This window comes from Cydia splendana, chromosome 12, assembly GCF_910591565.1.
Source record: "Cydia splendana chromosome 12, ilCydSple1.2, whole genome shotgun sequence".
NCBI classification, from domain to species: domain Eukaryota; kingdom Metazoa; phylum Arthropoda; class Insecta; order Lepidoptera; family Tortricidae; genus Cydia; species Cydia splendana.
The window spans coordinates 7,275,631-7,301,710 of NC_085971.1; the positions used below are offsets into that span (position 1 = coordinate 7,275,631).

At 36.8% G+C, this 26,080-nt stretch overlaps 1 protein-coding gene and 1 long non-coding RNA gene across 2 annotated transcripts in view; both read right to left on the bottom strand.

Annotated features, from left to right (window-relative positions):
* Window positions 1-26,080, bottom strand: part of LOC134795393 (uncharacterized) — a 548,375-nt gene that overhangs the window by 339,308 nt on the left and 182,987 nt on the right. The gene's annotated exons all lie outside the window — the stretch shown is intronic.
* Window positions 1-26,080, bottom strand: part of LOC134795373 (ATP-binding cassette subfamily G member 4) — a 73,443-nt gene that overhangs the window by 23,605 nt on the left and 23,758 nt on the right. The window contains exons 3-5 of the mRNA XM_063767202.1: window positions 5,289-5,409; window positions 4,043-4,145; window positions 3,402-3,556 (exon numbers count right to left, since the gene is read on the bottom strand). Coding sequence (XP_063623272.1) covers window positions 3,402-3,556; window positions 4,043-4,145; window positions 5,289-5,409 — 379 coding nt within the window. The remainder of the gene's footprint in view (window positions 1-3,401; window positions 3,557-4,042; window positions 4,146-5,288; window positions 5,410-26,080) is intronic.

The window sequence follows — 26,080 nt, forward strand, 5'->3', positions numbered from 1 at the left end:
CCGTGTAGGTATATAGGTTATTAAAGCGAGTAATTTAACTTGCTGACATACGTTTCTGTCTTTGTGATTGTAATGCCAAGAAACGTTACACCTTTGACGCGGTTCTCTCTAAAAATAACTATTATATAGGTAATGCAAACCTACGTGGGTGTATTGTCAGTAAATTTTGGCCGATCTTAGATGATTAGCCAAGCCTTTCTTGGGCTTTTATTTTCTCCCAATTTAACAAAATTATATACCAATTTCATATATTAATTTAATTAAAAATAGATGTCATATTCGAGAACACAAAAATAAATAACTATAAATTGCAACCAATTCTATAAGTAGGTACAATTTAGTAATAAAACTACATTATTAATTTTTGTTTATATGAAACATCATTTATTTATACAAACAAGTTAATTAACATTGTTACTGCGTAATGCTGGTCGCTCTAAATATAAAGAAGGTAATACATAATTATATCCACTTAAGTATACTATATAAAAGTAACTCATGTTTCGAACAGAAAATTTTACCTGGTTATCAGCGACATCGCAACTTTTCACAAAAAGCTACCTACAGTCGTAAAGCAATTTAATATGAGCATTTCAGCAAGGCTATAATAATGCGACGAGAATATGTGCATTATGCGTTTGTGTTTTGTTTTTCGTGTCCACACAATGATGTCGTTAACACCAGTCTTATGTTTGGTTTATTTTTAGTTACTTGCGTCCGTACCAGATATTCCTTGCTCAATTTGTTTTAATTGTTCTTGGCGTAAGTATATCTAATGCCTTTAAACGAGCAATTCTTGTTTATTTATTTTTAAGTATATTTATTTATATATATATTTCGGGGATCTCGGAAACGGCTCTAACGATTTCGATAAAATTTGCTATATGGGGGTTTTCGGGAGCGATAAATCGATCTAGGTCTTATCTCTGGGAACACACGCATTTTTGAGTTCTTATATGTTTTCCGAGCAAAGCTCGGTCTCCCACATTTTTTTTAAATACACGAGCTGACGCTGCCATTTTAAAAATCTAGTTAACTGTGAACATAATTGAAGGATTCCTTACTCATGTAAGTTTTCATTCAGTCAAGTTTACAATAATGGAGGACTCTTAAACCAGCTAGATTAAAAAATATATTGCTTAATATAAAAAAATATACCAATTTATTAATTTGGTTCTTATATCATGACTTGATCACGTCTTAAGTCCTAGATTCCAATCATAAATTATATTAAGGTGTCCTAACCTTGCCTAAGAAGTGGCAGCAAGTATTCAGGTAAGTACCTATATATATCTGATTGGCAAAGAAATGCTAATGTGAAATGTGCAACTGCATCGGCTCAAAGACTCAATAGTGATAGCTCGTCGCATTCACTACATTTCATGTCCTAATTAAAGTAACTATACTACTATGTATATTCCTTTGAAATTCCTATTAGAAGGTCCACATTCGTGCGCTTAATAAAACTCGTAAGTATGTATACGTGTACTTGGCGTCGTCGTCGGATCAAATGTTAATAAGTAAAAACCGGGACACAGAATAAATAATAGTTCTAGATACAGAAGGTTCACTCTCTAACAAAACGCGTCTATTACGAGAGATACAAGCGCAAGCCAAGCGTGAGCAGGCGTCCGTTCCATAGCGGTGCGCGGCAATAACTGCTAGACACCAAAACTGGTGTGGCCGCATGTACAGTCAACAGCAATAGTTGCTAACCGGGCGAGGTGTCCAAAATAATCTGGACGCGACTTTATTGTTAAGAGAATTAGCGCGTCAAGGTAATTATGAACACCTCGCCCGCTTAGCAACTTCTGCTGCTGACTGTACTTGTAGCGACGCGACGAAATCGCGGAGTGAGCCACGCCTGAGGGCCTACCGCGACCCACGTTCGAAGTGTTGCCTCCCTGTCACACTTACATACGAATTTACAAGTGCGATAGAGAGGCAACACGTCGAACGTGGTTCGCGGTAGACCCTCTGACCGGGATAACGTGGGGAACCCGCTAGCAAGACGAAAAATACTTAGTACCTTCAGTAAACAGTGGACCCTTTTATACATTTTGTATCGTAATAGAGATATTGTTTACGACTAGTAAGGTTCATTAATCCATTAACCATTTTAAAACATATCAAAAACTTATTCGTGAAGTTTTTGATATGTTTAAAATGGCGGAACTTTTATGGGGGTTACGAGGTCTACAACTCACATAGCCACAAGTTTAGTTTTTAATTAAGATTGCAAATTGTACGAACTAAGTACCTACTTATTTGTACATATATCAATTACATTTAGTATCCACTGTGTGCGTTATACCTACCTGTGTAGACTTTGTAGCTACTAGCCATGGTTGAGTGACCTCTAGTTAGAAGATTAGTTGCAACAGAATAAGTTTTTGGCAAAAATTTCATTTTTGGTACAAGCTTTTATCACTGACTGTACTTTTCTTACAACAGACAACTAATACTCATCGAGACAATTCTAAAAAACCCCTAACACAATTAGGTTGCGTTGTTTCATCACAGAGTTCCTATGGCCATCTCCTGTCTCCATCATCAGATCAGTTCGACAGTACCATATTATTGTATTGTTATCAGAACTACATAGAGCTGCCAATTTTCATGACGCTACGATCCTTGGAAGATGGTTAAATTTGTTACCTTAGATTCCATTACATACAGGCCTATTCGGATTTCGAGATAATCACAAGATCTTGAGACAATTTAGAGATCAACTAGATCTACATTAGATATCGACTAGATGTGACTTGGATATCTAAGTCATAACTTGTCGAAATCGTTCAAGAGGACCTCCAGAATCGCGGAAACGTCAAATTTGACATATCTATCTTACAAATATCTTTAAATTATCCGTATCGTAACTTGTTGAAGTCTAGGAGAAATCTAATTCATTTTCCGAATCGAGCCGATAGTTAGTTACATACAGGTCGACCTAATAAAAGCTTGTTAAAAAAAAGTAATATTTATAATAATAGCGTAAGCTGTATGAAACAAAACGGTTGAGCAAAGAAGTTGATGATGGTACTTACATAAATCATACCTTCACCTGGCGTAGCTAGACGTGGGCGAAGTGGGCCGTCGCCCACGGCCTCGCGCCCCAAGGGAGGGCCACGCGCGAGGCCCCTTCGGGCACATTGAAAGAAAAGAGCCTTGTAGATGCGACTTCACCCACGGCTAGATTAGTTCACGCTACGCCACTGCATACCTTCTTAAAGACTAAAAAAACCTGAACATTCAAGCGCCATTAGTATCTTCATTTTTTTATTTTTAAATTCCGTGTCTAACGTTAATGGCGCATTCCAATAAAAAACGGTTACATTTAATATGAAAAATTAACGTTAACAAGAGTTACTTAGATAATTATACTTTGGAAAATGGCTCACCTCTTCTTCTGCCCTCCCGACAGCAAATCTGTCTTCGTATGCTGATGCTCCAGCAATCCCAGCTCCTGAAGTATCTCCGTAGCATGCGCCTGCGCTCCTCTGGGCAGCTTCAGTTTCGCTGCTACGTCCATGGCCTCCCGTACTGTCAGTAGAGGCTGTAAATAAATGTAAAAGCTTACACATGTTTTTAAGAAACTGAACAAATATTGACCCCACTGATCTAATAGGGATGTGCTTAATAATGATCCAGATTATTCAATATTATTCCATACATAGACGATGGGAGCGTATTTCTCTTCTAAGTTATACCTTGGTGCGTAACATAAATGGAAGACTTGTACTGACAAACGCAAACAGGCATTCAATTTCCACGCCTGAATGGATATTCCGTTCTTATAAGAACGGGAATGATACAATCCATCTGTGCAGTTCTAGCACATGCATCATAATTTAAAAATCCTTGTGCCATTGATAAATAATTATTTCAGCTGTCCAGTAAGGTTTAAGGATGACTCATGCTAGACCAGGCCGAGGAGTTCGACATGTCGGTGATCACGTGGAGCTTTCCATATAAAACGAAGCGCCGGAAGCTCCGGGCCGGCCCCGGCCCGGTCTAGCGTGTCATCCTTTAATTATTGTACCTGTAGTAGATCTTCTTGTGTGATATAGCACGAGGAACGTTGGAACTGGTGCTCGTTTCGAATCTGTCCATTGACTAGAAGCTCGCCTGTTACTCCGACGGATCTGCATTATTAAAATGATATTACGTCTAAGAAATCAAGTCTAATAGAAGGTAATACGTGGCTTACTGGCTTACTGAATAGTTGGCAAAAAAGGTTAAGGCCAAGGTAAGTATGTGCACGGTTGCATTCTGATGGAACTATTGGTCAATTGATCAATTCAGCTTCTTAAATCCAAGTACTTACTGGCTTTAATAGATGTAGATAGGTATGCTAACTTAGGTGCGGTTAGCATACGTTAGACATTTCTTAACTACATTCAAAAAAGTAAAAGAAAATGTGAAAGTGGGTAAACACTACATTTTTGCATAATATTGACAGACAGACAGACAGACTAATATACCTAGACAAAATATTAACAAACAAATATGAGGTTACAATCTTGTTACGATCTATTCTATAGGCCGATTTTAGGGTTCCGTACCCAAAGGGTAAAAAAAACGGGACCCTATTACTAAAACTCCGCTGTCCGTCTGTCCGTCTGTCCGTCTGTCCGCCTGTCCGACTGTCCGACTGTCCGACTGTCCGACTGTCCGACTGTCCGACAGTCGGACTGTCCGACTGTCTGTCTGTCTGTCACCGGGCTGTATCTGATGAACCGTGATAGCTAGGCAGATGATGTATTTCTGTTGCCGCATTAACAACAAATACTAAAAAAATATTTAAGTGGGGATCCCATACAACAAACGTGTTTTTTTTTGCCGTTGTTTGCGTAATGGTACAGAACCCTTTGTGCGCGAGTCCGACTCGCACTTGGCCGGTTTTTTTTCTTACGGAATAAATGTAAACAAATGCGTCACCGGTGAAAAGAAGCTTTTGCAGCATCATATTTATATTTAAAAAAAATCCATTATCTATATGCTTTTATTCTACTGCAATAACGTTTTGCTTCGTTGATAGGAATGCAAAAATAAAATCTTTTTGTTTTTTCTTTGTATATGTTACTGCAGCCCTTTTTATGATTAGGTAGGTATATGAGGCAAGCGATCAGACAAAAATCACCTGACGGTAACTAAGCGATTTCTGTCGCCCATGGACACCTCCTGCGACACCAGAGGGGTTATAAGACTTATAAGTGCGTTGCCAGTCTTAAGATGGGAGTAGGCACGCTCCTTTCTTGAAATGTTTAAGGTTTGAAGGGCCTTACCGATATCCGGAGATGGCGTTGAGGAGAGAGCTCTTCCCGGCGCCCGAGGGCCCCATGATAGCCACCAGGTATCCGGAACGGAACTTGCCGTGCACCCCTTTGACCACATCCCGCCGTTTTTCTGTAACAAAGAACATTTCTTTAATTAGTACATATTAGGTAAGTATTCTTCTTTGTCGGTTCCTCAAGGCTGAGGGTCGTGACCATCAGGAGTGCAGTTCTTCACCACCGCTCTCCAAACCCCCCTGTCTTGGGCCAGCTGTATTGCCCCCTGGATGTTGACGCCCGTAGCGTGGCGTATGGCATCAGACCACCGAGTTGGAGCCCTGCCTCTACTTCTTCTCCCTTCGACGCACCCAACCAGAACGAGCTTTTCAAAACTGGACGTGTCTTGGCGGGCCACGTGGCCAAATTAGGTAAGTAAAGGTACCTTCATATTTCATAGGCCTACCGTTCACAGTGAGAGAATAAGCCTAGCAATGCATTGTTTGATCCGTTATAGATCAGCTATTAGCAAGGTCTAATGATATTTCGTACATTATCAGTAATAGCCAAGACTTTTGCCATGATTACTTAAAAAAAAACTTTATCATGTTGTTCTGTTCAGTTCTTTATAATATTAAGAATCTGTTTGAACAACTAGAAAACCTCTAATTATTTTTATTAAATGTTCAGATTTATATTTGTCTAATTTGTCACTCAGTGCATTCCACAGGTATCCCAAACTGAAGGTGATTTCTAACCTTAGGTATACACTTTATAGGTTATTAGGTATACACCTAGGTACCTACTTCTTAAAAACATTTGGTATTTTACAGTACGTATTGTAGTTGTGGTTTAGGAAGGATATTAGATAAATAACCAACCACAACGGTTTGCGCTTTTATCCTCTGAACCACAAGTCTATTAAGTAGGTACAAGACAGTTACAAAGGTCAGCATGTATACATGTTGGAGACTTTACATCTCGTGAATTAATGTCCCATGATGCGCCTAGAAAAAGTGTACAAACAACAAGGACGTGACAGTTTTGTGTTTTACTTGGCAATTTTAAAATGGTCATGCATATTTATGCCTCTCGCTTAGTTCCGCTAAAAGCGTTATATTAGCAAGGTTATACCTTTATGCCAAAACTGTAAAACAACAGCGCATAAATTTACGTCCAACTGTCTACTTGACACACAAATGTTTACTCACTAATTACTCGTTCATCAAAGTCGCCAGTCATCATTAATGGCCATTCATACAAAAGAACGACTATACGATTACAAAAAGAAATGGTTACGTTGCTCTAGTTTTTGCGCCAATAAAGTAATCATTAAATTCGGATCTAGTTATGTCATGCTTGAGTGAATATGGTTTGTATTGAATGCATTGCAACAAATGAAACTCGGTGTGACTGATTGATTATAGTGATTAATAGCGAAGACTGTATTCCTGCAGTCCACAGGATTTACAAATCGGATAGGACGCTCTACATTTTGCTTATTTGCATATCGATTTTAGCTTACAGAACTAAACTATGCAAATAATGCCTTTGCATTCAAACTAATGTACGTGAATGTGATTATTTACTTCATACTTTCTTTGTTTGAAGTTGTTTTCATTGCAGGGACCACTTCAGTTATAGGCATATCCTAATACGTTATACGTTTCTTTTTGGAAACACTCAGGCACAAGACCGTAACTACTTACAATTCAAAATCATCTAATGGAATGATTACATCGGATGAATCGGCGTCTCAGGATCCCTCTGTTTTCTTGTCTTTACCTGTACCTATATATATACACGTAAAGACAAATAAGGTGGTTTACTCTTGAGGTTCTAAATTAAAAGATTAACTCTACTCTCAATATTTAGAATAAACTTAGTTATTTCATGTAGTTTTGGAAACAGTCAATCAAGGTACCTAAGTTTGAATTTCTTACACTATAACTCGTAAAATGGTTAAGGTCCCACTTGTGTTAATATTTTAAGGTACCTGGTGAAATATCTACTTCCACCTCATTTTCACATCACACCTTTTTTTGAAAGAGTCAATATTAATTTATGCACTGTTTCAAAACCAAACAACAAAAGCATACCAAATGCAAATATTGCACTTTGCGTGTGTAATTATTTTCAACTCAGCATCTGCCCCTGCAATTAAACTGCCAGAAAGAGCATCATGTACGAAATAGGTATAATTGGCATTGCATTTACACAAGGGAAATGATGGTGCAAGTTTCAAGGAGAGAAATTAACCTATAGTGGATAGTTCAGTCAACCCGGATGGAGGAAAGTGGCTTAAAGTTCGAAAATGTCGATAAAAAGTAGGCACTCACCACTTTAATACAATACCATGAGTCAGGCCGTGGAACTGCATTCCTAAAGGTTAAAGTGCAGACGAACAATCGACTCAGTGTGATCTCTCATTACATCGTAATATCCACCTGAGTGGATCATCCAGGTATCAATACTAACGAATATATTTAAAGTAGTTAGGTTATGTTCCTAATCTAATCCTCCAGGAAATTCGTATATAACATAATCCCCTAGATGGTTCCAGAAGACCAATAGATCCAGATCCTCCAGAAATTGGATACCTTTCTCCACTAAAACCACCAAGAGAATAATGCTGGATTACAGTCAACTATTGGGACCTTTTGAGGGATCTTGAGACGCCGATTCATCCGATGTAATCATTCCGTTAGATGATTTTGCATTGTACCTAAGTAGATATGGTCTTGTGCCTGACCGTTTCCGAAAAGAAGAGTAGGGTATCAGGGTCCGTAGAAAATTGGGACACTTTTGCTCAAGACTGGTTAGCTCATTTCTCTGGATGAGTGGCGTATATGTATTAATTATGTATTCAATAAAAAATATTGATGATTTTATTGAGCGTTTAAGAAGTGTAACACTCTTGCGGTAGATGTCGCTAAGGGTCCCCTTGACCTATAATATGGTGGAAAGATTTGCTGGCTATGGATGAGGTGGCTCAGATAGCAGAGCGCTGGAGTATCAATCCAGAGGTCGTGAGTTCAAGTCTCACCCAAGACAGTAATTTTTCCACTTTTAAATTTATTCTAAGCTTAATAGCACCGTTCGCAGACGTTTCTGCTCGTTAAAAATTAAAATATTGATGAGGTTGATTATGTTAAACCCAATCTCTGAGCCACACATATACTGGTTCAATGGAATCTGACCGTCAGCAGCGATATGTCTTATTATGGTATTTCGTTTTCGGCACGAAAATGGTTTTACTCATACCTCTCAAATAGAGAACAGTATGTCCTAACCGAAAATGAAGAGGGCCAAGAAGTACGATCCTCAGTAAAACCTGTAAATAGAGGAACGCCACAAGGGTCCATTCTAAGTCCAATTCTTTTTACTCTTTTTACAGCTGATCTCAGTAATAGACTAAAGCACTGTTCTATTCATTTATATGCAGATGATACGCAAGTTTACTTATCGTTTGATCCACAAGAGACAACACAGGCAGCAGAAAAAATTAACGAGGACTTAGATATTATATATCGATGGGCAGTTAATAACAACTTAGTTCTTAACCCTACGAAATCCAAATTTTTAGTCATAGGAACCAAGCATCAGTGTGATCGTGTCGCAAGCCATAACCCTAATATAATCATTAACGGACAGGCGGTCGATAAAGTACACTCCGCGAAAAATCTGGGCCTGTTAGTTGACGAGGAATTGCGTTACATCGAGCACATCAATGCTAAAATTAGAAATGCGTTCTATAGACTGAAAATTCTATATGGCATAAGGAACCATTTAACTGAGCCAGTCAGGTTAATGTTGGTGGAATCACTTGTCCTGTCACAGTTCAATTACTGTGATGCAGTGTACGGGCCAAGAATATTTGCCAAAACTGCACAAGCTATACAAAGAGTACAGAATGCGTGCACGCGATTCTGCTTCTCGGTGCCGAAGAGAGCCCACATCTCACCGTATCTTAATGAGAACTGTATACTTAAAATGGCGGGCAGAAGAGTATTGCACTTAGCCTGTCTTATAAAAAAAACTGTAACAACCAAGAAACCAGACTACCTTTATGAAAAAAATAACTGGTTAAAGGATGAGCACCATTTGAACACCCGCAGTAAAATACAAAATAAATTATCTTTACCGCACCACAAAACTGTTGGGTATAGAGGGAGCTTTAAATTCTCAGCAGCCAAAATCTGGAATGATCTGCCCCCACCTCTAAGAAATAATGTGTCCCAAAATACTTTTAAAACTAAACTGAAATCTATATTACTCTATAAACAGAAGAATACTTAAGCACCCTTGAAACACCTATTGAATAGTACCTAAGAGTAATTTTTCATGTCTTGCCCTAGCTAATAGTTTTATTTTTTATTTTATTTTTTTCCCTCGCCTTTTTCTCATGCCATCGCCATTTGCTAAGTTAACTTAGATTTAGTTATTAGTAGATTTCATAAAAAACACTTGTTTTATATTTTTTATCATATTTTAATATCTTATATATAATTAGGGGTGAACTGAAAACCAGCGCTGTGACAGCTAGTCTGTAACACAGCAAATGCTGAGTCCATCCCTATTGTCACACTATTGGTTGTTTATAAGTTATAACATAAGTAGAGACTTAAGAAATTAATGTCAAACTATGTTAATTTAATTGTTGCTAGTTCAACATGTATTTTTGTTTGTTTTACTTTTTTATCGTCTTTGTTTTCTTGTATGTGTGTGGCAATAAATAATTCTTATTCTTATTATTCTTATTCTTATATACAACCGATGAAAATAACTTGCGAATAAATGCACTTACTTACCACACGGATAATGTATGAGTTATGTTTATAACTTAACTATCCCTTGTCAGCGGCTTTTATGACGCTAATTAGAGATATGATTTTTTATATTAATATTATCATCGATACGCTCTGTAAGAGTCACTCTGTCTCAGAGTTGGGCAAAAATTAACTTGAATAAGAATAAAAATAAAAACAGAAATTTTATTCTTATTCAAATCGATTTGAATTAGAATAATTCTTGCACTAGTTATTTTAGAATAAAATTAAGGTGATTAAATCATGTGACTTTTATTTTAAATGCGGAATAAAAAACAGAATAATTATTCTAGAAGTGGGCCTATTCTAACTAAGGTTTTATTCAATTAAAATGTTATTTAGAATTAAGTTAATTTTTGTAGTACAATCGGTTATATTTTGTAAGTTGATTTTCACCCTTCTATTTAAAAGTCGGATTGATTTGACATTTGTTACTTTAGTTTAGGTATAGTACACATTGAAGAGTTCCGCTATACACTATCTAGTTCTATCATCCGATCAGGGTGCTTAGCCAATATGCCAAACGTTGACGCACCGTAGAGTTGCGCATAGTCTCTCTCTATTTCTCTTACATAGTGCGATAGAGAGACAGATAGCGTTTCGTTGTCGTAGCACTCGTAGCGCAAACGATTGGGTGCCTAGCTAAGATGCCAATTTTTGTTTTTAATTTAATAACCAAATGATCAGGTACAATTTAGCTGTTTTTAGCGCTTTCTGTCTCTATCACTCTTACATATTAGCGCGATAGAGAGACAGAGATAGCGTTTCGTTGTCGTAGCGCAAATGATTGGCACGTTGGCTAGGCACCCAAGGTGCCTACCCAAGATGACAATTTTTGTTTTTAATTTAATAACTAAATTATTAAGTAAATTTAGCTGTTCTGGGGGGCTAGCCAAGATGCCAATCGCTTGTGCTTCGACAACGAAGCACTTTCTGTCTCTATCACTCTTACATATTAGTGCGATGTGCGATAGAGAGACAGAGATACCGTTTTGTTCTCGTAGCGCAAACGATTGGCATATTGGCTACGCACCCAAGGTGCCTAGCCGAGACGTCAATTTTTGTTTTTAATTTAATAACCAAATCTTTGGGTACAATTTAGCTGTTCAGGGGGCCTAGCCAATATGCCAAGCGCTTGCGCTCCGACAACGAAGCGCTTTCTGTCTCTATCACTCCTACATATTTGTGCGATAGAGAGACAGAAATAGCGTTTTGTTGTCGTGGTGCAAACGTTTGGCATGTTGGCTACGCTCCCAAGGTGCCTAGCCAAGATGCCAATTTTTGTTGTTAATTAATAACCAAATCATTAGGTAAATTTAGCTGTTCTGGGTGCCTAGCCAACATGCCAATCGCTTGCGCTCCAACAACGAAGCGCTTTCTGTCTCTATCACTCTTACATATTAGTGCGAGAGAGACAGAAATAGCGTTTTGTTGTCGTGGCGCAAACGTTTGGCATGTTGGCTATGCTCCCAAGGTGCCTAGCCAAGAAACCAATTTTTTATTTTAATTAATAACCAAATCATTAGGTAAATTTAGCTGTTCTGGGTGCCTAGCCAACATGCCAATCGCTTGCGCTCCAACAACGAAGCGCTTTCTGTCTCTATCACTCTTACATATTAGTGCAATAGAGACACAGAGAGAGCGCTTCGTTGTCGGAGCGCAAACGATTGGCATAATGGCTAAGCCCCCAGTACAGCAAAATTGTACCCAAAGATTTGGTTATTAAAATAAAAACAAAAATTGTCATCTTGGCTAGGCACATTGGGAGCGTAGCCAACATGCCAAACGTTTACGCTACGACAACGAGACGCTATCTCTGTCTCTCTATTTGGTTAGTAAATTAAAAATAATACGGTTACTGAAACTACGCGTTATGCGACAGTCAATTTGTAAGATTTGATTCCATAAAATAGGTATAAATTGGACAAGAGACTAACTACTGTTACATCTACCTAACTATACGTAAGTAATTAGTACCTATACGGTACCCGGACTATATTTTTATTCGTGGAATATTATTTCGATTAAAAATCATGATTATGTTTATTTGATTAAGAATAAGTTATTCTCATTCAACGTTTTCTCCTACGAATTATTCCCGACCAAAATTATTTGAATATTTTTGACGGGAATAAAATCGAGATGATTTTATTCCTACGAATTCTTATTCAAATAATGATTTTATTCTTGAATGCCCAACACTGCTCTGTCTTGTGTAAATGCATGCTTCTTCACGGAAAACAATAAATCAAATGTAAATTGAAAGGGATGACCATGATCACGGTGCCTTCTTTAAAGAAACCAGGTGTTTTGGTTTCATATTTCATTAAAGCGTAATGTAACTCAATACAGTGATAATTTTATTTGTACGTTTTTAAATAATACCTACTTTACGTGTTCATCCGAATTTTATTATGTTTTAGGTCTAAGTATTGATATTTTACACATTTCCTTAAAAGATATAAACAGTTACAGAGACATGCCTACAATACACTTCGTTACCTCGATGAAAAAAATCTAAATAACCGTTAAATAAGTCATAAAGTACCTAAAATTATAATCAAGAAAATAAAGAGTTATTTTTTGTTCGCTCTTGACACAGCGTTGCAACAACAATCATCCGTCAGGAATGCAGTGGCCATTGATGAGGTTCTGAGGTTAAATACGTAGAAACACCCAAAAAACCGTTGAATTAAACTTAGGTAAACCAATAAGCCTGTATGGTAAAATCCATGAGAGCGTTTACAGACACACGTATTAATCTATAGTAATTAGTTATCGATTTATACCGTTAAACGTCCCTAATCTATCAAAGAAACGGTCATACGAGCATTGAATATACGGTAAATCTATTCTATCAACTACCTCCTACAAAAGTCCGGTGTAAAAACATCTGGCTTTTAAAGCCAGCCGTTTTACGGTACTTGTACACAGTGTGCACAGTTAGATAGCCACTTCATGATACAGTCGGATATACCAGTAGGTATATAATAACCTGAGAAGCTCGTACCGGACCCGTTATATGACCTGCTGCGCTGCACTTGACTTAGTTCACTTGAACATGAACATGGCCTTCTATATTGCACATTACTATTTACTAAAAAAGTCGTAAATGTGTTATTCGTTTAAGCATTAGCAACTACATACGAAGATACTTAAAAACCCATTAGACGGCTGTACGACGGTGCAATAGGATCAACAATGGATTAATTAAGTATATTTTGCTTTAGGTGGTTGGATCTATGTCAGTCAGATATATTCACTGCGCCATATTCCGTTGAAATAGGTCAAGGGCAAACATGTATCCGTATCATTGTATGTTGACCGGACAATGTTACATTATCGATATTTATGTGTTGCAATTTGCATTTTATCAGGAATGTTATTTTTTTTAGGAGTAGCAACTGTATTTGTTATGATACTGGCTTATGTATGTATTGTTTAAGCTTGGTATGGTATCGACAACTGTACTTATCCTACTAATGTTTAGTTTGGCCACTGAATGGAAAGGTGAAATTAACAACCTGACTCTGTCCCTTTCATAAACAAGACCGAAGTGATCCCACAAGTGTCCCGTGAACAAAGTTTTGCACGGAACACTAAAAAACTATGTAGTACCTGTTTGGTCCGAGTTAAAAACTCCTTTATTATGCAATCAGGAAATCGACAAGATGAGAACGGTGACTGCCGTGACGACTGGCTATATTCAATTAGAAATTGAAATTAATTCTAATAAAATGCACCACTATCCCATCTGACGTAGTATGTTCGCATAAACAGTATGATTAACCATATATAATACCTAGTAATTATTCAATTATCTACATACCAGCTATTTTCGCAACCACAGCCATTAATTTCACACCTCTAATTCCTCTATAAGCGATGCGCGTGGGCAAATGACTAAGGAAACTATGCAATTTATAGATGAGTTACGTAATTTCATTGCTCGATTTAAGTGTAGTTTAACTCTGCGTTTATTACGGCATAGTTAATAACGATTAAAAAGGTTTAAGAGTGGATATTAACACGTTATTTAAATAAATAAATAAATAAAGTTTGAAGATAGAATGGTTAAGAGAGGAAAAGAAATATAGTATAATGGAAGTAAAGAACAAATTTAAAAAAAACACTTTTAGATAACTTACCTTGACTCCAGCCACCGTGTATTATTATTAAAATTAGATTTGTTGTTTTTGCACAGTATATCTTTTTCTAAAATTATGTTTTGTAAAAGGAAAGTTTACTACCTATTATGTATTTACATTTATATCTATTTAGTTTCTGATAATAACTTTAATGTTAAATTTAGGGTAAGCTTTAGAATGATAGCAACTTAAGTAGGTGCATAAAATTGTATATAATGAGCGCTGTCTCGCCAACAAACTGCATTCTACGTAGTTTGGCGAGTAACTTTAAAATTGATTATGTATATGTGCCTTTGATAAATAAATTAAAAAAAAGAAAGAATAAATAATACCAATATGTGGGGTGGGGATTATTGACGAGGCATATTTAATTAAACAAAAGAAAACTCCATTTGGCTGATATAATATGATATTATAGTAATTGCAACGAGCATCAGATCGGTCGTTAATAGAACCACTTGTAAATTATTTATTTACTTGTCGTTTTCTTATTTACATTTTCCTGTACGCTAGGAAAATCCACAGACACGTTTTTCTTACATTGTTAAGAATCAAGCAGTGCGTCATTCCATCTTAAGCCCAAAACCAGGTACCGGATCTGGTCGAAACAAACACTTTTTATACTAAACAAAACCATGAACCAAACTTCATTTGTATGCTGGAACAGTTAAAACTGCAGAACGCAACGAAGGTGACCGCAGGCTGACAAATACGTTTGCCACAGAATGAATTAAGCGTCATGCCTGTGCTGTGTACAAATCGTTTGTAACTAGTGAGTCATGCAGGCACGGTTCCGTTGCGGTACTGACAATCCATCCCATTTATCTATCCCATCATAGCCTAGTCTTAGTTTCCCCTGTTCAGGCATTTAAAAAATATAAACTATTTAAGACGCTGCGGAAACTTTTGGTATCAGATACGTTTAGGTATCTTGTAGCAGTGTTGGCCGTAATGGTTAATTCTAATTAACAATTAATCAATTGCATTAACCATTAATTCCGCAATTAATCAATTGCATTACGCATCAATATAATTAAAATTAGTTAGAATTGAATTTTGAGACGTTTAATTACATTGATTGTCAATCTGCATTAACGTTTAATGGAATTAAATATTTTTTTTCATAAACTAATAATTAATGTTACTTTTGCTTGGAACTATTAAAATTATAAATAAAAATAACCATTAATACAAGCTTCAGTGAATTATCAGATCGTATTTTAACATGAGACTCTACACTATATGTTTCTATACACTCATTATAGGTGCATTCCTATTTGTCCCTGCCATATGTGAGTTGGAGACAAATGGGAAACGGGGACAAATGGGATTTATATGCAGAGCCTATTCCGTCTGTTCCAGGTGGGATCAAATGGGAAAACATCAGAAAATGATGTGTTCCCATTTGTCCCCACCTTATTGGTGTGGAAACAAATGGGAAACGGGGACAAATGGGATTTATATGCAGCGTCTATTCCATCTGTTCCAGTTGGGAACAAATGGAAATGTTTTATATGAATGAATATGAACGGCAGGGAACAAAAGGGATACACCCGATATTAGTGTTCCCATTTGTCTCCGCTCCAATGAGATGGGGAAAAATGAAAATATTTCTATGCAGCGTCTTTTCCCATGTTTCTACACTCATTATAGGTGTATTCCTATTTGTCCCTGCCATATATGAGTTGGAGACAAATGGGAAACGGGGACAAATGGGATTTATATGCAGAGCCTATTCCATCTGTTCCAGGTGGGAACAAATGGGCAAACATCAGAAAATGATGTGTTCCCATTTGTCCCCACCTTATTGGTGTGGAGACAAATGGGAAACGGGAACAAATGAGATTTATATGCAGCGTCTATTCCATCTGTTCTAGGTGGGAACAAATGGGAAAACATCGGAAAATGATGTGTTCCCATTTGTCTCCACACCAATAAGGTGGGGACAAATGGGAAATATTTATATGCAGTCTTTTCCTATACGTTCCCCGCGGGGACAAATGGGAATACACCCACTGTTGGTTATAATGGGTGCATTATTGGTGTATTCCCACTTGTCCCCTATCCACGTGCCATACATGAGAAGGGACAAATAGGAATACATCATTTTCCGATGTTTTCCCATTTGTTCCCGATTCGCTTGACCTACGCCATGCATGAAGCTGGGACAAATGGGAATGTTTTATATGAAGGAATATGAACGGCGGGGAACAAAAGGGATACACCCGATATTAGTGTTCCCATTTGTCTCCGCTCCAATGAGATGGGGAAAAATGGAAATATTTCTGTGCAGCTTCTTTTCCCATGTTTCTATACACTCATTATAGGTGTATTCCTATTTGTCCCTGCCATATGTGAGTTGGAGACAAATGGGAAACGGGGACAAATGGGATTTATATGCAGAGCCTATTCCATCTGTTCCAGGTGGGAACAAATGAGAAAACATCGGAAAATGAAGTGTTCCCATTTGTCCCCACCTTATTGATGTGGAGACAAATGGGAAACGGGGACAGATGGGATTTATATGCAGCGTCTATTCCATCTGTTCCAGGTGGGAAAAAATGGGAAAATGATGTGTTCCCATTAGTCCCTTCTCATGTATGGCGTAGGACACGTGGATAGGGGACAAGTGGAAATACACCAATAATGCACCCATTATAACCAATAATGAGTGTATTCCCATTTGTCCCCTCGGGGAACATATAGGAAAAGACTGCATATAAATATTTCCCATTTTTCCCCACCTTCTTGGTGTGGAGACAAATGGGAACACATCATTTTCCGATGTTTTCCCATTTGTTCCCACCTGGAACAGATGGAATAGACGCTGCATATAAATCCCATCTGTCCCCGTTTTCCATTTGTCTCCACACCAATAAGGTGGGGACAAATAGGAATGCACCTATAATGAGTGTATAGAAACATATGGGAAAAGACGCTGCATAGAAATATATCCATTTTTCCCCATCTCATTGGAGCGGAGACAAATGGGAACACTAATATCGGGTGTATCCCTTTTGTTCCCCGCCGTTCATATTCATTCACATAAAACATTCCCATTTGTCCCAGCTTCATGCATGGCGTAGGTCACGCGAATCGGGGACAAATGGGAATACACCAATAAGCACCCATTATTACCAATAATGGGTGAATTCCCATTTGTCTTCGCGGGGAACATATGGGAAAACCCTGCATAAAAATACAGAGACAAAAATTACGATGTTTATTCTTGTTAATTATCAATCACATTTTTAATTTTCATTCAAAATTGATTTAATTTTTAATGGTTTGTAAAGCAATAACCATTAATTCTTTTTAATTGTTAGTGGTTCGAAATAAATTAATATTAATGCAAATTGATGATCAATGCAATTGATAATTAATTTTCCTTCAATGGTTAATGGTTAATGGCAATTAACCTTTTCAATGGTTAATTTTTAATGGTCAATTGCATTAACGTTCGGCCAACACTGTCTTCCCATACAACCATTTCCAGTCGCCGTTACGACGCGGTGTTGACACATCTTGTGTCGACACCGTCTGTTTCGGTCACAATTCCAGTCGCAGAGTCGTCGCCGTGTCGACACAGTTACCAGAAATGGGGAAGGGTCGACACATGACACAAAGTGACATAAAGTGTGGTCGCCGTGTGCACACATTGTTTCGGGTTTGCGACTACTTTATGCCAAAATCATTCGTTCATTCGTTCATTTTGTTCCTGTCAAATGGAAACTGTCAGATGGAAAAATACTTAAATAAAAATAAGTGACATTAATACGCCATCTCTAAAACGGATTACAAGACGTAATTATATATTGTTTGCATTTATATTACAATAGGACTTAAATTATTATGGGGAATTAAACTGCTCGAGTGATTTGATAAACTAAGTGTAATATAATCAACGCGCCACCACATTGTTTTAGTTTAGCCGGAAATGAAATTGTTTACTTCTCAGTGCCTGTGTTCATAACTATATTATTTGAAGCATTTTTAGTACTTCGATGCGTATACTATACTTAAATAACAGAAATAACGCTTTACATACTACGAAACTTGTTAATTATGATGTATAAATATGGTTTAAGGCTGAGAAATATTGCAGTCACAAAGTAGTTGCAATGTTTCGACTTTGTGTCGACTCTGTGTTGACACATGACACGCGCTGTCAAAAGTAATAACAACGTTACTGGTATGTTACTGGATTTGCAAAATGGCTCCTTGTGTTGATTTGTTTTCAGATATTCTCAAAGTGTAAAAATTCCGCGGTCAGAGATGGGCATTAATCGATTAACTGTTTATTCGACTAATTAATGGAATAAAAAAAGTTAATTCTCAAATTTTAATCGCGATTAGTTTAGTCGACCTAACATAGATTGAAATTGAATTAATCTGAATATTAATCGAATAAATTATCGATTAAATCTCGATTGAAAGTTGACAGGGGTGGCCCCCTGTCAACGTCAAGTTTTTGTACGTAAAAATAATAGAAATGTCTTGCATGCAGATGGTAGCAAAACACTTTGTCATAAAAGTCGAGATGGGTGTCGATATATAGGTTTTAGGGAGTGCCGATTTCGAAAATAATGACCATTTTGGAATCCGAAATGGCGGCCATGCACTGTGTCATAAAAGTCGTCATGGATGTCGTTTTATACGTTTTAGGGGGCCCCAATTTTGAAAATGATGACCATTTTGGAATCCAAAATGGCGGCCATGCACTATGCCATAAAAGTCGTCATGGGTGTCGTTTTATAGGTTTTAGGGGGCGCAGATTTCGAAAATGATGACCATTTTGGATTCCAAGATGGCGGCCATGCACTATGTCATAAAAGTCGTCATGGATGTCGTTTTATAGGTTTTAGGGGGCCCCGATTTAGAAAATGATGACCATTTTGAAATCCAAAATGGCGGCCATGCACTATGCCATAAAAGTCGTCATGGGTGTCGTTTTATAGGTTTTAGGGGGCCCCGCTTTCGGAAATGATGACCATTTTGGAATCCAAAATGGCGGCCATGCACTATGTCATAAAAGTCGTCATGGGTGTCGTTTTATAGGTTTTGGGGGGAGCAGATTTCGAAAATGATAACATTTTCAATTTCAAAATGGCGGCAATGCACTATGTCATAAAAGTCGTCATGGATATCGTTTTATAGGTTTTAGGGGGCGCAGATTTCGAAAATGATGACTATTTTGGATTCCACTTTTATGACAAAATACGTAGCCGCCATCTTGGATTATAAAATAATCACCGTTTTCGAATTCTGCACTCCCTAAAACCTATAAATCGACATCCGTGACGACGCAAGTTATCTTTATTTTCAGATCTAACAAATTGCTACAGAATACAAAGGACAAAAAAGAAGCGAGGAGGTAATGAAACAAGCAAAAATACAGATGATTCCTCGACGCAATTGGGTGATTCTTAAATTGTGTCCAGATTTTTTTTACTATGAAGTATTTGAACAAATTAAATTATTTTTCAGAAAATATTTTAATTTGTTTTTATCAAGTAGAAACACTACTATATAAATTATAAACTGAAATAAATGTCATATACTAAGAAAAAGTGACCAAGGCCTCCAGTGCCCCAGGCTGGAATCGAACCAGCGTCCTCTGCTATCAGGCACCTGCCGCGATAGCAGAGGACGCTGGTTCGATTCCAGCCTGGGGCACTGGAGGCCTTGGTCACTTTTTCTTAGTATATGACATTTATTTCAGTTTACAGATTTTTTTTGTCATAAAAGTTTATATTTTTCACATATTACTCTCACAAGTTCCGTGACATTTCGACCTTGTAATTTTTTAAGTAAATGTTTTTGTTTATCTATGAGGATCTCACTAGAATAGTATAATCAAGGTATGTTTATATTTGATGAATGAAATAGTAACGCAAAAAAAAAAAAATTGTGTCTTATATTCCTGCCGAAGACTTTTATTTTACCTTTTCCTTCTACACAAGTTTGGCCAAGTAATAAGAATTTAGGGCTCTCAATTTTATTTTGACTTCTACAACAGTAAAGCTACGAGGCCATGTTTGGTATCGTTTTCGTATAAATTCGCAGTACCAAATTTAGTTAAGGTATCACATTGACACCATTCCGAAGTAAAAACATATAAAATTATTAAAATACTTTCTTTTAAACTCCTCTTCACGCTTAAACTGCTGAACAGTTTTAATTTAAATTTGGTACACATATATTTTGAGTCCCGAGACAGGATATAATAAGTTATCTCAAAAATCATCCTTTAAAGGTGTGAAATGAGGTGTAGGGGGGAATTCAGAATTGACTTCTTGAAGTTAATACTGTTTAAGTTTAGGTTTGAAGTCATGTTTTTTCATCATTTTTAACTAAATCAAAGATGTAGACCATCCCAAATTTCATATAAATCGGTTCAGCGGTTATTGATTTCCCGTACAAATTTCCACGCCACTTTTCACACCTTCAAAAGATGATTTTGGTTATAAGATCTATCCTATGTCCTGTTCCGGGACGCAAACTATTTCTATACCAAATTTCAACGAAATCGGTTCAGCGGTTAAGCGTCAAGAAGAGTTTCAAAAAACCGGCCAAGTGCGAGTCGGACTCGCGTATTAAGGGTTCCGTACATTAAGTCCGACTCGCGCTTGACTGCACATTTCTAATAGGTTTTCCTGTCATCTATAGGTAAAGAACTATTTTGTGTATTCAGACGGACATACATACAGACGCACGAGTGATCCTATAAGGGTTCCGTTTTTTCCTTTTGAGGTACGGAACCCTAAAAAGATTTATTTTTATTTTGTGGAATGGTGTCAATGTGATATCTTAAATGGATTCAGCACCCCAGATTTATACGAAAACGATACCAAACACGGCCTAGCACCTTCACTGATATAGATATATCAAGATAAAATTGAGAGCCCTAAATAAACTTTCAAGAGCGGATATCTCAAAAACTATTCAACATATCGAAAAAATTGACTGAATAAACTTGTAACAAATTAAATTAACTTTCATTTTGTATAAGTGGCCATGTCGCTGAGATGCATAGTTTCCGAGATATAATCGAAAAACGGGAAAATGGGACCTTCAAAGCCCCCTCTCTCCCCCCCCGCTCAAGGGCTACGGCCGGGGACTTTTGATATGTTCACCTCCTAACTTGTCAAACCGAGTTACGGAGTCAAAAATTGTGTTCCGAGCATTTCCATCTACAACTTTTAGAGCATTCGTTGCCTGACCAAAGTAGCTTATTGAATTTCTTTAAAAACTTTTCTGTAAAAGGTTGACGGGTGTTGGGTGTTTATATGGTTTCGGTCGATTATTATCATTTGCATTGCCCATGATGACTTACTAGAATTACGAGCACACGAGACACTAATAGTAGTTTGACAAACCTTGGTTTTCAAGAGGTATTTTATATTGACATTTGCTGTCACAAATTTGCTGTCAGATTTAGTCGCAAACCGCACGCAAAGTGCACACAAATGTGTCGACACCTTGTTACGGAAAAGTGTAGACACGGCGACGACACTTTGTTTCGAAACAATTCTAGACACATTGTGTGGACTCTGTTACGACACATCTGACATTTAGTTACCACTTTGTGATTCTGCGACTGGAATGGTTATATGGGTTGTAGTCACTTAGGTCCACGATTTATGTATTTGGTACCTCCCGAGCTACATGCTGCCAACACATAGTCAATACTGGTCAAGGGCAAACATGCATGGTTCTCGTTTTAATCCACCAACCGTAGCCCGGACTACCATAATTGGGGGTCCAAAACTTTCCTTGTCCATCGACTCGTCGGCGGACAATCTCGTTTTATCCTATACTTAACTACTCATACTGATAATATTAACTACAAATTCATCGCCGCAGATTACAAAGATTAAAAGTACATTGACTTCAAACGAACGACCAATTAAGATCGCTACATCATGCGGCTACGGCGAGATGCCTTTATGACGACAAGGGGGTACGTATGGCGAGGCTGTTGCGACAGTAATTCCACACTTTACGAATGATCTCTTCGCATCGCTCGTCGTCGTTTTTAACTGTACGAGTGTCACTAGAATAGTTTATTTAGTAAGTCGGGTGTAACCCTGAATGCAAGAGATCTAACAGTAGTTACAGTTTCAGAGCGGGTTCGTGATGTAAGCACTCCTTCATAGGATTAAGAGTAGCTATGAGATGATTTAAGAACGGATTTTTCTTATATTTAGTGGTAACTCTTACTCTTTATATTCAATGAGCCATCGACATAACTGGTATAATTTATTACATTTTATACGATGTCGTTCGCGCTCTTGTGGTCGTCAATTGCACATTATCTTAAGGTAGTCAACTGCACATTATGAATACAATTAATTGCTTTTAGGGAACGTGTTTCATAAAGCACTTCATTAAACCATATTTGTCCTACTTTATTCCATTACCTGCTCAATATTTCCATTTAAATAACTAAGTAATGTAATGTGTGCTCACTTTTGCTATTTTACAATTTTAAAAAGGTAAATTTAACGAAATTGGACTTTAACATAATAATAAATAGAGGATTATATATTAGTCTTCGTAAACATATGCATTTTCTTAAATCGTGAGTACGTAGTAGAAGAAATCTTCCGGTACAGTAAATAAAAAATGAAACAAAAGTTAAAAACAACATGTAATACAAGCATAAAAATATAAAAGCTTTTTAGATCTTCAATGAATTCAATCATTGTTAAAAACATTGAATAAATACAGGCATGTTTTTTATTTACATAGTAATACCTATAAATAAAATAATTTGCATATTAATCTAAGGCATTACTTTGTCACATAAGAATAATTAATAATTACGTAGGTAACTACCTATAAACTAACGCCCATGTTTTAATAACAAAGTATCTAGAGTTGAATACAAGTTTCTCCAAAGGATAATAACAATAAATAAACCAAAAATATTGAGTTATAAAGCTGAAGTACGAGTAAATTAATTTAAATTTAAATCTTCTATTTATAACTCGGCAAATGCTTTACTGGAAATATTATAGTGTGGAAACAGCACATCTACAGTGCCTATTGCTTTAAATGTATAAACAGATAACTCATTTCGTCATAATTATTCAGGTTATCATGCGTCAAATCCGTTAGCCGTTTTGAGTGAGTGAATTGAATAGAGTCCGTCTATGTTTACTATATAGGTACACCAACTTAAATAGAACCAAGTGAGTGAGTGTCAATAAATGATGACATTGCCTCTCTTTACCATTGCACCAACAAGCGCCCAATATCACAAAAGCTTGCACTATCACGTATTAGTTTGAAATATAGATCGTTTTAAGACCTTTCTTTTTTAATTTCTGCCTATAAAAAGCATCCTGCATCGGCTGACGTAACCATTGCATGCATAATATGCAGATAACCGTTCAGCCTTAGAATTGGTATAGCAAGTTCAACTGGTGCCTTTGACTTACATAAGTGGGTCACTGTCAGTCACAACGAGTATAGATCCTCTATATCATGCTCTTTATTGCCTTCAAGCTTTTTCTAACAATATGTATGTGCATAAATTGTAGATAAGGATGACGAAGCCAGTAGCAGATACCGTCATTGGTTTGTGGCACAAAGTCTGATTTACATTTGTTTCCATCTGATACTACCTGCGCTGCGGATCGGTATTAAGTATGTATTTTTAATAGTCTCATTTTGTTCTGGTTAAATAAAAAAATAATTTTATCTATTTAGCGAAAAGCTTACTGGAGTCTAGACTATAATTACCTCTATAAATACATATTATATAAACCAATTATCGGTGCTATACGTAATATATTTTTAAGCCATTATTTCCGACAAACGCTAACTTAACGTAAGTAAATAAGTAATATTAATAATAACTTACTAATCAGTTCACTGGTGCAGACCATTACCAGTTGTTAGTTCAATAACGTGATTAATTTTCAAGATATGAGCAAACATGCGCGAATATATCGAATTTCCTTATTAAGATTAGAAAGTGGCATAAGTTACGTAATGATTTATGTGGTTGGAAATATTTATTAATTTGCTTTTTAATTGTTATTGCTGCAATTAGGTATTCGAGAAGATAGGTAGGTATGTACCAAAAAACATGTAGGTAGGTACGCAGTATTTAGACTTATATATTTACCCCGAAAATATGTAGTTGTGTAGGTACACTTTTACTACTAAATAGCCGAAATTACAGTTTTGTTGATTATCCATTATTAATTATCTTATATCCTCGGTTATAAGATAATTAATGTCCTCGCTGTGTTATTGTTTTACTTATATTCCATACTGATAACATGAGTGCACATATCCCATGCGGATCATTCGTATGGTTGCCGATGTTATATATCTTTTATCTTAATAACTTATTAAATATTATTTTTAGCTGCAATTCAAAACAATATGCTCGATCGTAAATGTATCATGCGAGAGGTGCAAGACTACAATCAGTGGCGTAGCTAGTCGTGGGCGAAGTGGGCCGTCGCCCACGGCCTCGCACCCCAAAGGGGGCCTGGCGCGAGGCCCCTTCGGGCACAGTGAAATAAAAGGGCCTCGCAGATGCGACTTTGCCCACGGCTAGATTAATTCACGCTACGCCACTGACTACAATCATCATACACAGAATTCCTCCTCCTCGCGTCGTGTTCCTCATTGCATTGCCTGAGGGTCGTGAAATCCCCGTGGAATCAGCTTCTCTTTGACGGTGTCCCGCCATCTGTGCCTGTTTTTGGCATCACACAGAATTAGCGGAATAAATAAGAGTAGGTACCTAACGTAAAAAATGTGAATAATAAATAAATCAAATAACTCTCGTTAAATGAATATCAAACTTAGTAACTAACTAGTAATAAGTTAGTAAGGTAACTTAGTAAGATGTGTATGATTTTGTTTAATAAATACGTAACTACCCAATACACGTGGTAGAATTAATAAATGCGAAATGAGATCATTAAACACATAGGACAATATGAATTAACAAACGAGAAAAATAAACACGCTTCTGTGTTGACTTCTACATTATTGATATTTAATCATTGATATATGTACCCAAAACTAAAATATAAACGTATTGACATAATTATTATACATATATTCGTGACGACACTCGCACTTATTTTGTAAGGAAAATATACATTACAAATGCAACCCACCAATTTAAATTCACATTCGAAACACATATATAGAACAATATGATTAAACAAACGAGAAAATAAACACGCTTATTCTGTGTTGACTTCTACATTATTAATATTTAAACATTGATATATGTACCCAAAGCTAAAATATAAACGCATTGACATAATTATTATACATATATATGTGATGACACTCGGACTTTTGTAAGGAAAATATGCATAAGTACAAATGCAACCCACCAATTTAAATTCACATTCGTATTCGTACTTCGCGCTTATCAAACACTGTGCCTCAGGACTGTAATTATTTTCAACTTCATAAGAAAGAATTGACTGCAGTCTTTACCAAAATATGAAAAAGGCCTGCAAATTGTACAAAATGACTGAAAATTCCTAATATTTAATTCACTGTAATTGAGCGTTTGAAATACTCAATAAATACCATTCAGGCTATGCAGCCTGCAACGTTCATAATACAAATAATATTATGTTAATGCAATAGTTATTTGTTTTACAAGGGGGCAAAGTTGTTGTTTAACCGCTCGTGCTAATATTGATACCCGAGCAAGCGAAAGATTCCAAAATTGAACAACGAGCGTAGCGAGTGGTTCGAAAAATGGAATCTTGAGCGTTACGAGGGTTTCAAAGCAAGAGGGTTAAACAAAATTTGCCCCCGAGTGAAACAAAATTTTTCA